We start from the raw sequence: 12957 nt of genomic DNA on the forward strand, positions 1-12957 counted from the left end.
GGCGTGAAGAAGTGTTCGAGGTCGCCGAGAGCTATACACTGCTTACCTACTTCCACATCTTCGCCGAGAACCTTGGCTGGATGATTGTTATGAGATGACGAGATGATTAATTAATCATTACCACCCAACTTGTGCCGAGATCTGATCATGGCCGCTGGTGACAAGATGAGGTGACTGCCGAGAACAGGGTCGGTGTGAGTCTTAAGAAGTCGGCAACAAGCTTCTGTTGATGGAGCTTTTGAAGACGTCATGGTGGTGAAGCGTTAGAAGCCGGGTACCGATTGAATCATGACTGATGTGATCGTATGATGAACAGTCATCGCCGGGTGGTTATGATCCATGAACGGAGGTTACTGATTATCCAGTTTTCGAGATCAACTCCAATCGTTGGAAACGAGATGCCGAGATGTCACCTTGATGATCATTGGAGAAACACTTATTAGTTGATGAGTTCGTCATCCTTGAGAGCGAGACTCTGAGAACAAATCATTTGATAACGGGATGCCGAGATCATCACGTGCTTCATGATGTAACATGCAAAGAAAGTTTGTCTTCTTCTCTTCATATGACCATAAAAATAATATGGTCAAAACGTGGAGTGCGTGTATATCTCGTAATGTTTGATATGTATATAAAAGCTAGACAAACAACTTTCTAAGCAAGTTACAAGACATGGTGGAACTCGTAATAAGAGGATGATGGTCCAATGATGATTATTCAATGTAATAATCATAAGGTTTGAAACTTATCTTTCTTTGTCGGCAACTTTGATGAAGATGTCATGTCTGTTTGTGTTGATCTTGGTGATGTGCAGATGGGAGAACAAACATTCATCACCAAAAGAGTAAAACAAAGTAGAGGATGATGAGAAAGCTTCTTTCTTCATGATATTGTTAGCCCACCAAGTGTTCGAACAAGGATCTTCTTTTGGTCCACCGAGAAGCCTCATCTCATCGTCTTGATCCCAAGTTCGATATGCTTTGAAAATAGTTCTTTTTGTCTCCCTCCTAACGCCAACTGTTTGACCCAAAAACGGTGTGTTTGTTAGATTCATACATCTAAGAATCTAAGAATTAGATTCATAGAGCCTTAAGAGAAATCATCATTGAAATCAAATGGAAAAAAAAATCAAAAAAAATTTATTGATTAAAGATTCATTAGAAAGATGATTTGAAATGTAAAGTGAACATTATAATCTATAAATCTCTATAAGAAAATGTTCTAGATCTAGGAATGGAAATAGAGGATTCTCTAATAAGAAGAAGTGTTTCCTTATTTATAAAAATAAGAATCTAGAGTTTTTTACTCCTAACTAGTTGTTCAATGAGCTTAATTGACTGACAAAGCCCACCCCCAACAATTATCATTTGTATTGGTGAAAACAGCTGACAGAACAAACTTGGAACTCAAAACAAATCTCTATTTCAATATTAGTTCCCTATGTCTATTCACATCAACCTTTGAATTAAAAGTAATCGTTCAATATGTAATCCTTCAAAAGTAATATATATATATATATATATAGATCAATCAACAATAGTACTAATAAACGCTAGCCTAGGAAATAAATCAAGTAGATTTCAAATGTATGCATATAAGTATCTACTCTATTCACTTTCTATAATCGATCATAAGTCCTGATATTGATAATATCCATAATTATAACATCAAATACCCCAAATCTAAAACACGATCAAACTTTAAAATAGATCAAACTCTAGCATAAGACCGAGAAGTACCTCAAGGTCATCAACGACGGTTTCACGCGGAGTCAAGCGCTTCCCTTGTAGATTCAACATAACGACCAAAATAAAACCAAAGAACGATTAAGATACTTGAAACCCTAAGGCAAAATCACGAAGAGAAAGACGAAATCCAAACGATCACATCAATTTCAAGAAACCCCTAAATAACATAAGACCAAATCAGAAACAAATTCACGATCTAGAGATTAGAGAAATCGGAAAAAAAAACTTACTAATCTAAGATTCTAACGAGTTCCCGCATGCACAAACCGTCGGAACAAACGAAACTTCGTCAAGAATTGAGAGAGAGAGAGAGAGAGAGAGAGAGAGAGAGAGATTTCCTCGGCTTTTACTTATGTTTTTTTCTGCTTTTATGTATGTAACGTTGAGTGTTTGTTATAACTAGGCAAAACTCGCGCTAAGCCGCGGAAATTTTAACACAAAATTATTTTATATGTAAATTGAAGTTATTGTTAACAAATTATATAGTAATATTAGCTAAAAATGAGTTATATAAAATTTGTAAATTTTAAATATATTTATTAGTATCAATAAATTAGTATGATGCTCTTAGTGATCCCAGCCTTCTTACTTTAGATATTTTTTTCATTTTGATATTTATTTCTCAATTTTTTTTGGGTTATGAATCTTTTTGTGTATTTTGTTAAACACTAATTTTGACAAGCATATGATATAAAATTATATATCTCGATGTTCATATTACATTTAGGCCCATAATATTTGTTTCTACCTGATTTAGAATTTCAGATCTTTGTTGTCATTCAGCTTGGATTAAAAGATTAGTGTAGTTAATCTTGATTAATACTTGGTTGTGCTAATAGCCTAATACTAGCCAACAAAAACTTAACAATACCAAAACTAACTGGTGCCTGTTTTGCCATTTAAAACTTGGGATTTTTGCCAAAACTAACCCACAACTTGATTTTAACCCTAAACATATACCCAAACTTGAATCAAATGCAAAACTAACCTAAAAGTCTTGTGAAATTACAGCCCAGTCCCTTGTGACCAAACAAAAAAACAGAAGCTATTTTTATGAATATACCCCTAGTAAGTCGTCTGAGTCGTATGAGATGTTGGAAGTCGTCTGGACAACTTCAAAGTAAGTCTTCTGGTGTAGGTGATCTTAAAAATAATTTTTAAATTTTTTTAAAAAATATTTTGATAAGCGAAAAATTAAAATCATGTAATTATAAACAGTTTTAAGTGATATAAATTAAAATATAACAAAATTGAATTGTTTTCAACATAGATGAGTGTACGTAGTGAATCATGGTATTCTTTGGTCTAGGGTTTAGGAACATATGTTATAGTATTGTATGTATTCTTAGGGTTAGATTTTGGAAACCTTGAATGTTTTTTTGAAAAATTAATTTTTTACCTATATGTGTTTATTTTTGTGTATAGTAAACACTTTTGAAGTTTAATTTGATTTTATGAAGTGTTTAGTTAGTTAATTAAGTTAAGAGGTTATGTTTAGGGTCTAGACGACTTACATTTCAGTCGTCTGGTGAAGAAATTAAAACAGACGACTTACATGTAAGTCATCCAAATATTCCCGCCTAAAATTTTTAAAAAAATTATTTTCCCGCTTAAATAATTTAAACCAGACGACTTACAAGTAAGTCGTCAGGAAAGTCTTCTATTTTAGTTTCCCGCTAAAAATATTTTAATTTCCCGCTAAAAATATTAAACTCTTCTGGACGACTTACAAGTAAGTCGTCTGAATCAAAAATATTTAACCTAATTGGATTTTTTGTCTCCCTATATAAAGAAAAATTTACACATTCTCTCCCTCCTCTCCAATGGCTGCAACAAAAATGTAATGTTCATCATTCTAAAACTCTTCAACCTCTCTCTAATCTCTTTTACTTGAAAACACCAAACTTTATATGAATTTTTCAGTTTTGTCTCATGTATTTTTTACTAATCTATCTTTTTTGCAGGTTTTTAATTAAATGGTACTCATCTTCCACTCATTTAAAGGTAGATCTATTAATTTTATATATGTATTTTTGTGTGTTCTATAAAGGTAGATTTATCTAATCTTCCACTCATATTCTCAGTTTTTAAGTCATTTTGGATATGCAGGTTTTTCAGATCTGGAAGACTTCTGGGACGACTTACCTGTTAGTCGTCTAAAATATAATGCACTAGACGACTTCCAGAAAGTCTTCCATACTACTTCCATTTCAGTCGTCTGGACTTCCTGAAAGTCGTCTGGACTTCCTGGAAGTCGTCTGGACTTCCTGGAAGTCGTCTGGACTTCTTAGAAGTCGTCTGGACTTCCTGGAAGTCTTCTCACAAAGTCTTCTTCAATATCAAGTGGAGTCCAAGCTTGTCTTTGTAGAAGAATGATCTATAATAATTTTGTTTGTGGTCTATTTTGTGAATTGCATGTCTACTCTTTCAGTTGTGAATTTTTTGTAAAATCAGTAATAATGTTTCCCAAGATGTAATACATGTGCTAACAATGTGTTTACACATTTACAAATCAATGAAATAATAGACTTCAGTAGTCTTTTTCTTATCTTTGAATCTCTCATATGCAATAATAAACTCCAATGGCCTTTTTCTCATCTTAATAAACAAGAATGTTGGTAGCTTCATATTGATAAAACATTTTAAGAAGCATTTTAACATTTCTTCCAACTCATAACAATAATCGTCATTAGTGTTTATAACAATACTACTTAAGAGATGGAAACAAACAATAGTAACTAGTCAAAGCATATCATATTTTTTATTTGAAAAACTTAGTCAAATTTAGTAAAACTAAGGGAGAGAACATATTTTGTAAATATGAATATCTTGAAGTTACTTATCACTCTTAAAAATACAAGTTATTCAAAAACTAGGGTAGAAGACTTAAAAACTAGCGCATGGAAGTCTTCTCGGATCAGTTAAAAACTTTAATTAACGTGAATGTTGGTAACCTCATAAATATCACCAGTTAAGTTATAAATTTCATTCAGTAGCCTAAATATTTATTAATAAACATGAATTAACAAGAAAATGTTAAAAAGTCTTTATAGTTTTAGAGAAAATGCAAGTTTATTAAACATTAACGCGACGACATCCACGGAGGTCATCTAGTAGACTTCCAGAGAAGTCGTCCATTTAGGTCGACGCGGACGACTTCAATTTAAGTATTCCAAACGACTGAAATATAAGTCGTCTGGTCAACGCAGATGTTATTTTTGCAATTGACTTTGAAATCTGTTATTTGAGACGACTGAAAAATAAGTCGTCTACTTTTGTTTGGTTAAAAAAAAACTCCAAAAAGCTAGACGACTTACATTTCAGTCGTCATAGGTTAGTTTTGCATTTGACTAGATTATTTCAGAAGTATCCTGTACGACTTACCAGTAAGTCGTCTGACGGACGACTGAATTGTAAGTCGTCTATATATAATTAAATATTGAAGTTTTTTTTTTTCAATTGCAAAACTAACCTATGACGATTTAATTGTAAGTCCTCTAGTTTAAAAAAAAATTGATATATTAATTTTCACGAGACGACTGAAATGTAAGTCGTCCGGAAAAGTCAAACTTCTGAAATAATTCAGTCAAATGCAAAACTAACCTATGACCACTGAAATGTAAGTCGTCTAGGTTCTTTGGAGTTTTTTTTGTAACCAAACAAAATCAGACGACTTAACTTTCAGTCGTCTCAGAAAACATATTTCAAAGTCAATTGCAAAAATAACATCTGCGTTGACCAGACGACTTTCAGGTAAGTCATCTACAACCAGACAACTGGACGAACAGATCTGGAAAAAAACTCGATTTCATACCTTAAATTGGTGAGATAACTTCCTTAGCACACATAAGGCTTCTCCAAGAACACAAAATCTTAAACGAAAGTGACCCACCTAGAATCGTTAGCTTCTTTGACTCTATGAACCATAAAAAAATGTAGAATCAAAATCTTGGGTTTTTTTTTAGCTTAATGTGGAGAGAAATTGGGTGAGATGTTGTGTTTAGTTCATAAGAATGGAGAAAGAAGAAGGGTAAATCGATTTTGGGAGCATTAAGAGCTTCAAATTGGTTGTTCATGGTGGTTAGGGTATTGATGACAATGTCAATCTTGTAATTACTTGAAGATGATGAAGGTGAGAGAGTAAAAATGTCATTTTCGAAAAAAAAAAAAAAATTGATGGCATATTCGTGAATTATATGAACTTGTGGGGTGAATAGGGCATAACTAATTTCCAAAAAAAAAAATTAGTTTTGTGTTTGACTTTGAGTTGTAGGTCAATTTTGCAAAAATCCTTTAAAACTTTCGAGTGTTTTTTATTTGTCAATCAAGTACAAAGAAGTGGAATAAAACATCATTATATTATTTAATTTTCATAAATGTAAGACTATTTCTTGAACACCCAAGTTTATAAATTTGGTTATCCAAACCCAAAACATTATTTCAAAAGCAGAAGCTTTTAAACCACAGTGAGACTAAGAACTTCAAAAGAGATTTATTCATCAACTCTTTTTCCGTCAGTCCAGATGATATGCGATTTAGAAGTACATAATGAGACATAACAAGGTAAAGTTCAAATAGTTGGGAGAATAATTTAATAGCACTTTTAATTTTCACCAAGGATAAACAAAAATAAAAGAGTGTTCTTAAGACATCAAATTGATAGAGCGACAAACAGGTTTTACTTTCAGTTCATGTAATTTGATTGTGTAACGATTCTCTCAGCGAACTCTCTAGCAACTTAGCCATGTCGTCTTCTTAACTCTGTAAACACCAACAGCAGCAACTCCCATTATCGTCTATGAATCCAGTGAGATGATTTTGTTGCTTCGTAATGTACCCGTGTTGTTCTTGTTGTCCCAAGTCTGAGCAAAACAAAACACAAAAAACTTAAATTTGATCATTTATCATTCGAGAGATTCAACTGAATAAAAAATCCACCTGTGGAGGCATCCCTTGGAAAAAAGCTACGAAGAAATTTGACATAACGTAAGATGGGGTATCATGGACTGGCTAGAGCATGCCCTAACTATGAAAGCAATCACCATTGCACGATTTGTGGATTCTATATGACTGAAAAAGAGAAAAGTATAGAAATGACTCTCTATATAAACGCTTTGGAAACTATCATTTTTGAAATTGATTCCATTTTGACTAAACAAATAATGTGAAAGAGCTAGTCAATTATAAGTAAATTGATAATCGATGATGTGTCAAAACTAAAAATGACTTGTTAAATTGAAATGTTTCGATTGGCATTCCAAATTTTTTCATTAATTGACATGTTGTGGAGTTCGAAAATGCTGAGATGTCAACTCCTTGGAACACTTGTGTTATTATTGTGTTGATTACTGTGTTGATTTTCTAACGGATACACTGCATCTTTGTCAGTAATGATTATCTAACGGATACATTTTCCAAACCGAATCGATTTGAGATCCGTTGGATACTGACGGTCCTGCATTTTTCACGACTCGGGGTAAAAGCGTAAGATTAAACTTCGCCTTCAACGGTCCGACATAATAGATGGGGTTTATTAAAGCCCAATATGCCATTAATTCAAATTTCATTTTCTCTTACGCTCTCCTTGGTATCTCAAAACGTTTCGAATCTTAACACTCTTTCTTCGTCAATGGCGAACAAACACATACCCAACCACACCCACTAAAAGTATACCGCAAATATATCATTGTAGTTATTTTATTTTTTTGTCACAAGATATCATTGTAGTTACTAGAGCCGGTGTCCATGCTCCATGCGGATTATATATTTAATTAAAGTATGTTAATATTTGTGTTAATAGATTTCTACGCGTTTTTCTGGGATTAAAACAACGGTGAAGAGGTGCCGCATGTTTGTATAGAAAACGATCATCATCTAAGAATCTTCATCACAAAAATATTTTTTTTTTGCCAAAGTATTTAATTATTTCTATATGTGTCTTCTAAGGGTGAATGACGAATCTGTTGATACAGTTGGGAGCATGGTTTTTTTATTAAAAACTAATTGTGGTTTCTTTCATAATTTGTATTTTTAAATAAAAAACATATTTTACTAATAATGTTTATATTTGTTTTATTAGAGTTTTGTAACTATAAAATGAATAAAAATATCATTATTTAGTACTTATATAAAATTATATAGAGATAGATTATTAATTTATGATTATGATGAGACTATATATTAATTTGGAACAAATATTAAGCAACTCAATTAGATTCTTGCAAACCGGGGGAAAAGGAGTGGCCGGGCATGTCGTCTGTATTTTTACCTTTTCCCAAGTTTTAAAAAGTTTCGTAGCAATAAACAAAAATCAAAACGTAGCATTTCATTTACATATTTGGAATCTTATCAAATAAGATGTAACTTTTCCTTTTTTTGTGCACTTCAAATTTAATAAGATGTAAATAGTCAAAAATATATAAAAAATAAATATATATAAAACATAATTTGTATTTTATATGTTTTATTAAAGTTTTGGATTAAAGTATTAAATTAATATATCAATACTAATAATGTTTTTGATTCAAAAATGTACTTGTAAATTCAAAATACCTCCCATAAGCGAAGGATTTTTGGCGGTTGGTTTGACCATGGTATTGAGGAACAATCAATCCTTAAACAAAGGAAAGAATATTTAAATGTTAGGCAAAGTGAAATGGTTTGATAATAAAACATAGTGAAAAAAGTCCCAATGGATAAAATCGAACCATGAGATTAATTACAAACTAAAATCTTATAAAGCCAAAAAAAAACTAAATATTTTATATGACCGATAGAAGTGAACTACAATTGTAGTAGCTTAGCAGGCAGGAACTATTATATTAAATCAAAATTTTTTGGCGGAGACCAATAGCTAAAGACGGAAGATTGTCGGTCTATGTTTAATCTTAACCAACTAAAATCTTATACGTTTGTTCGCACAGATTATCAATATGAATCTATTATTAAAACAATTGAAAATAAACAGTGGAACGTGAGCCAAACCCCACGTTCCCAACCGCATATGGACTTAACTATCCAACTCTTAAACATATCACTTACGCCAAGAAATTGACAAAATTGTGACTTTCAAATATTGATTTACACAAAATCTTGAATGGTTGGCGGTGGTGGTTTTTTTAGAGTTATTTTAGAGTTCTTGATCCTAATGGTAGAATATATGTTATTTAATTTTCAATGAAAACAGTAGGCATTTTTGGCATGAAATATAACGATTTCCTAAATTAAAATTTTTACCAGCTATAAGAATATTAAGTATGGGGCAAGTTAAAGTTGTAGAAATCGATTTTGATTTAGGATGGCAAAGATGTGGTAGCTAGAAGCCTAATAATCAACAATCAATGCATGCATTGTTTTATTATGATGTAACTGGAGTTGAACCGGGTTACACCGTGACTCTTCACATATTTTAATGGTTGGTTTTTTTTTTAAAGTCCAGTCCAGAATGACATGGCATAATGGTTGGTTCTGATTATTTTGTTCATGTGGCAAGGCTTAGGAAACTAGGATTTAGCTCCTTTTATATAGTAGGATCTATAAATTTCAAAATTCATATAATGTATTTGACTCAAAGGGCTCGAAGAGTTTTTTTTTTTTTAGCATTTTAGAAACTGCGATGCTAAAGTTCATATTCATTGATTCGGTACGTAGAAAGATGTTGCAGAAATTTTGGTTAGGTCTTCAGCCGGTTCAACTAATTCTTGGTATAATGGTAACGGTAACGGTCCGTTTCAAAGAGTCGCCGTAACACAGACGTTTCACGGATCGTTATTCCCACGTCGTCTAACCAAGCTTTTTTCCGCTGTCCGATTTGTTATTTTTCTGAGGAGAACGTCGAGAAGCTTAAACCTTACTAGGTTTTAAGTTTCTAACTAGTACAAATGAGCAAAATAATGATGAAGAACAAATTAGTAGGAGTGAAGAAGAATTAAACGGAGAGTGAAATGTCATAAATGTTTAGAAAACATTAATCATCGTAATAATAATAATTATTTTATATCAGATATATTAAAAGTATGTTATCACTATCAAGTTAAATCTAAAACCTGCATATGAACTATGAAGTACCAGTGAATTTAATCGTATAAATTTTAATTTAATCTAGAAACACATCTGTAAATAATTAATTATCAACATTAACTAATTACATAGATTTTGCTAATATTTATAATTATATTTCACAATATTTTTATCTATTAATTTAAATTAAATTTGTATAGTAAATTATTCTTTGAACTATATATAATTATTATTCAGTTATATTACAAATTGTCAAAATATATATTTTTTGAACTTTTAAATTGTCAAAATATTTATTCTTTATTTTAGATCCTTCTCTAGTGTGAGCAGAGTTAGGAGAGGAAGATGGCTGTTTCTAGCTGCTGCACTAGTGAGTCTGGCCTGGGAGTTTGTTTTGGCAATGTGGCTAAGCAACCCACAGAGGAGGGATATTGTAAACTCTCACAACCAAAGGGAGAGCAGGACCAGAAGATGGATGCTGTTTTCCTGACAGCTGATGATGCTTGAGTTTTTGTTTCTGTTTCATCTAATGGATATTGACCTTGTGTTGTTTGCACATGTTAGTTTAAACCGTTTTAAGCACAGGTCAGAAACTATAATATACTTTGATTTATTCAGAGCAAACAAGAGGAAGGTCGCTCAGCTCATATGGCACTACGCAAGAAAGAGAAAAAAAAAATAAGATAAAGAATCTAGAAGAGTATGTTGATATACAATACCATCCATCCGGTCATTGAGAAGATGGCAAAGATGTGAACCCAGAAGAGCACAGCAGCTGACTCCCTTCCACATCCTCTAAGGTTGGCAACAGCACCTGAGAGCACAGAGGTAGGCATTGTGTGCTGTAGAAGTAACACAAACCTAAACATCTTGTCACCAGCTGGAAGGAACCCAAGTTTGTCTGCTAATGTCACTATCCCTAGCCCTGCTGGTGGCACCAACACCAACCGTCCAACTATAATCGCCGCTGTTGTCTTGAAACCAAGTTTAGAACTTCCTGGTCCTGTAAAATGTTTTATACAAGAAAGTTTCTTGTTCCAATAAGATGGGCTCAAAACAAATGTCTATATATGGATATGAGAGAGGAGCCATCCTTACCGTTGATGAGATTGCCACCAAGTGCCAGCAAGATGCACGGTATCATGGCGTCCCTAAAGTTTTTAAAAGTTATATCAACGTATTGATTCGAAGAAGACAAATAAAGAGTGTACTTACCCAAGAATCATGCAACTGTCTGTGAAGAAGAAAAGAGGTGAATTGTTTGTGAATATCAACTTCTTTGTGAAAGGTATTGCACCAAGTATCATGGCAAGAATCTGGAAGTAAAGAAATAAAACTTGTCTTTTTTAGTTACATAGTAAATGTTTCATCAGATTGTCAGAATAGTACAGGCAAGAGATACTTACAGAAGCAATTATTGCAGGTTGGATGATTTGCTTTAGTTTCAACTTCTCATAGAGGTAAACAAAGATGTGTGTAATCTTTGAATCCTCTCTTTCTCTAGGTTCGGCGCTCTGTACAGGGAGGCGAGCTTGAGCGGGTGGAGTGTCCTTGGGATAGTTCTGAGTAAGCAAGGGGACTTGGTCTGGAGAAGCAGCGTTTTTCAAAGGTAGATTTTCTTCTTCTCCGTCAAAACCTTCAGGGGGAGGAGTAAACATCTGGTACACATATGTGTAGAGGATGATGGCACCAACCTAAAATTAATAGTTTATTAAAGTCCCTGAATGATATATCATGGAAAGTGACATGAATGCTACATGTTGAAAAGCGTACCCATTGACCAAAAGAGATATAGGCAGTGCCATCAATGCTACATTTTTCAGAGTCACCAAAAGGGTTGGATTTGTCCCTACATAGAGCCGCTAGTAACACAAGAGGGACATTACCAATGTTACCTGAAAACAAAAGGCACGTAAACTGAGATTACTAGCGACAGAGGACAGAGCAGAGCAGATCAGACAAGGGTTCTAACCAACTCCGATTTGTATGATTGTGAACTTGAAATAAGGGTAAGGAGGCCGAATAATGGTAGCAACAAGGAAGCCTATTAACGACCCTGAGATTGTACCAAGAACAACGTTAACCGGAATGAACCACCTGAAACAAATCAAAAGAATTAAACAAAAAGAAAAGTCAAAAGAATAAGCCTTTAATGGATGGACCCTATAGAAAGAGACTTGAGGAAAAGAAACAAAACCACTGAAGCATCTTGTGGAGAGTGACGGCTTGTCCGAGCTGGGAAAAGATCAAGCATGGCAGAAGAAGCGTGAAGACCAACTGTAATATTACATAACATGACACACACTTGTTGAGAGAAAGAGAGAGAGAGAGAAGCAAACAGTGGAGAAAGAAAGAAAGAAAGGTTTACCCCGTTCAAGAGTTTTCTTCCGGAGGGAGGCAAGATGTTGACGTACTTGGAGGCCATGAGAAGACCCAAGAAGCACATGGTGAACACTTTAGCTATTGGCATCACAGCGATCTTGATTGTACCCAGTACCGATTCACCCGCAGCAACCGCCGTTGGCATATCCATGAGATCGGAGAGGATCCGCGTTATCATTCCTACAAAAACCAAAGAAAAAAGCAGCGACGAGTTGACTTGGGTCGGAATCTGAGAGAAATCTGGAGACGGAAGACAAATCAGAGAACTGATGAGTAGTTTGTTTGTAATGATGATTGTATGAGAGAGAGAGAGAGAGGGGAATCAAAAGACCTCTCTCGCGAAAGATTCTCTTTCCCTTTGCCACGTGTTCCTTTTTAAAGTTACTCATTTCCCTTTCCTAGCCCAAAAGGTCCAATTCAATTAATTATTTATTCTGTTCCCTTTTCTAGTTACTTTACACAAAAAGCCAAGAAGTTTAAAAGTTCCCAAAAATAATGTGGGGGCATTCATGAACCTTATTTATTCTAGTGTTTTTTTTCTTTAACAACACTTATTGGTGATTTTTTTACAAAATTGGTTAAAAGCCCAAAAATTTCTTAAATATATAATATTATTATTATTTTATATACACACTGGTTTATTAAGGTTCTCTCAGTAGCTAAAACAAAAAACGAGTTCCTGATCAGCTTTTCTTTTAATCAGTTTTTGTTTTATTTAATTATTTTATTTTTGAAATGCTCCATTCAAAACTTACGGTTGGATATGCCCTAATTAAACAAATTTCAAACCAAAATTTCCCAACTTTAT

General features: G+C 33.4%; 1 protein-coding gene across 1 annotated transcript; it reads right to left on the minus strand.

Moving 5' to 3' along the window:
* Positions 1-10358: 10358 nt before the first annotated feature.
* Positions 10359-12446, minus strand: LOC106416671 (protein PIN-LIKES 6-like). The gene is made up of 8 exons (XM_013857587.3): positions 12136-12446; positions 11965-12044; positions 11740-11864; positions 11541-11662; positions 11174-11461; positions 10983-11083; positions 10866-10918; positions 10359-10770 (listed from the first exon to the last, which is right to left on the minus strand). The coding sequence occupies exons 1-8, from the start codon at positions 12325-12327 to the stop codon at positions 10460-10462; spliced, it is 1272 nt and encodes a 423-aa protein (XP_013713041.1). The 5' UTR covers positions 12328-12446; the 3' UTR covers positions 10359-10459.
* Between the last annotated feature and the right edge of the window lie 511 nt (positions 12447-12957).

Source organism: Brassica napus, unplaced genomic scaffold, assembly GCF_020379485.1.
Source record: "Brassica napus cultivar Da-Ae unplaced genomic scaffold, Da-Ae ScsIHWf_738;HRSCAF=1070, whole genome shotgun sequence".
NCBI classification, from domain to species: domain Eukaryota; kingdom Viridiplantae; phylum Streptophyta; class Magnoliopsida; order Brassicales; family Brassicaceae; genus Brassica; species Brassica napus.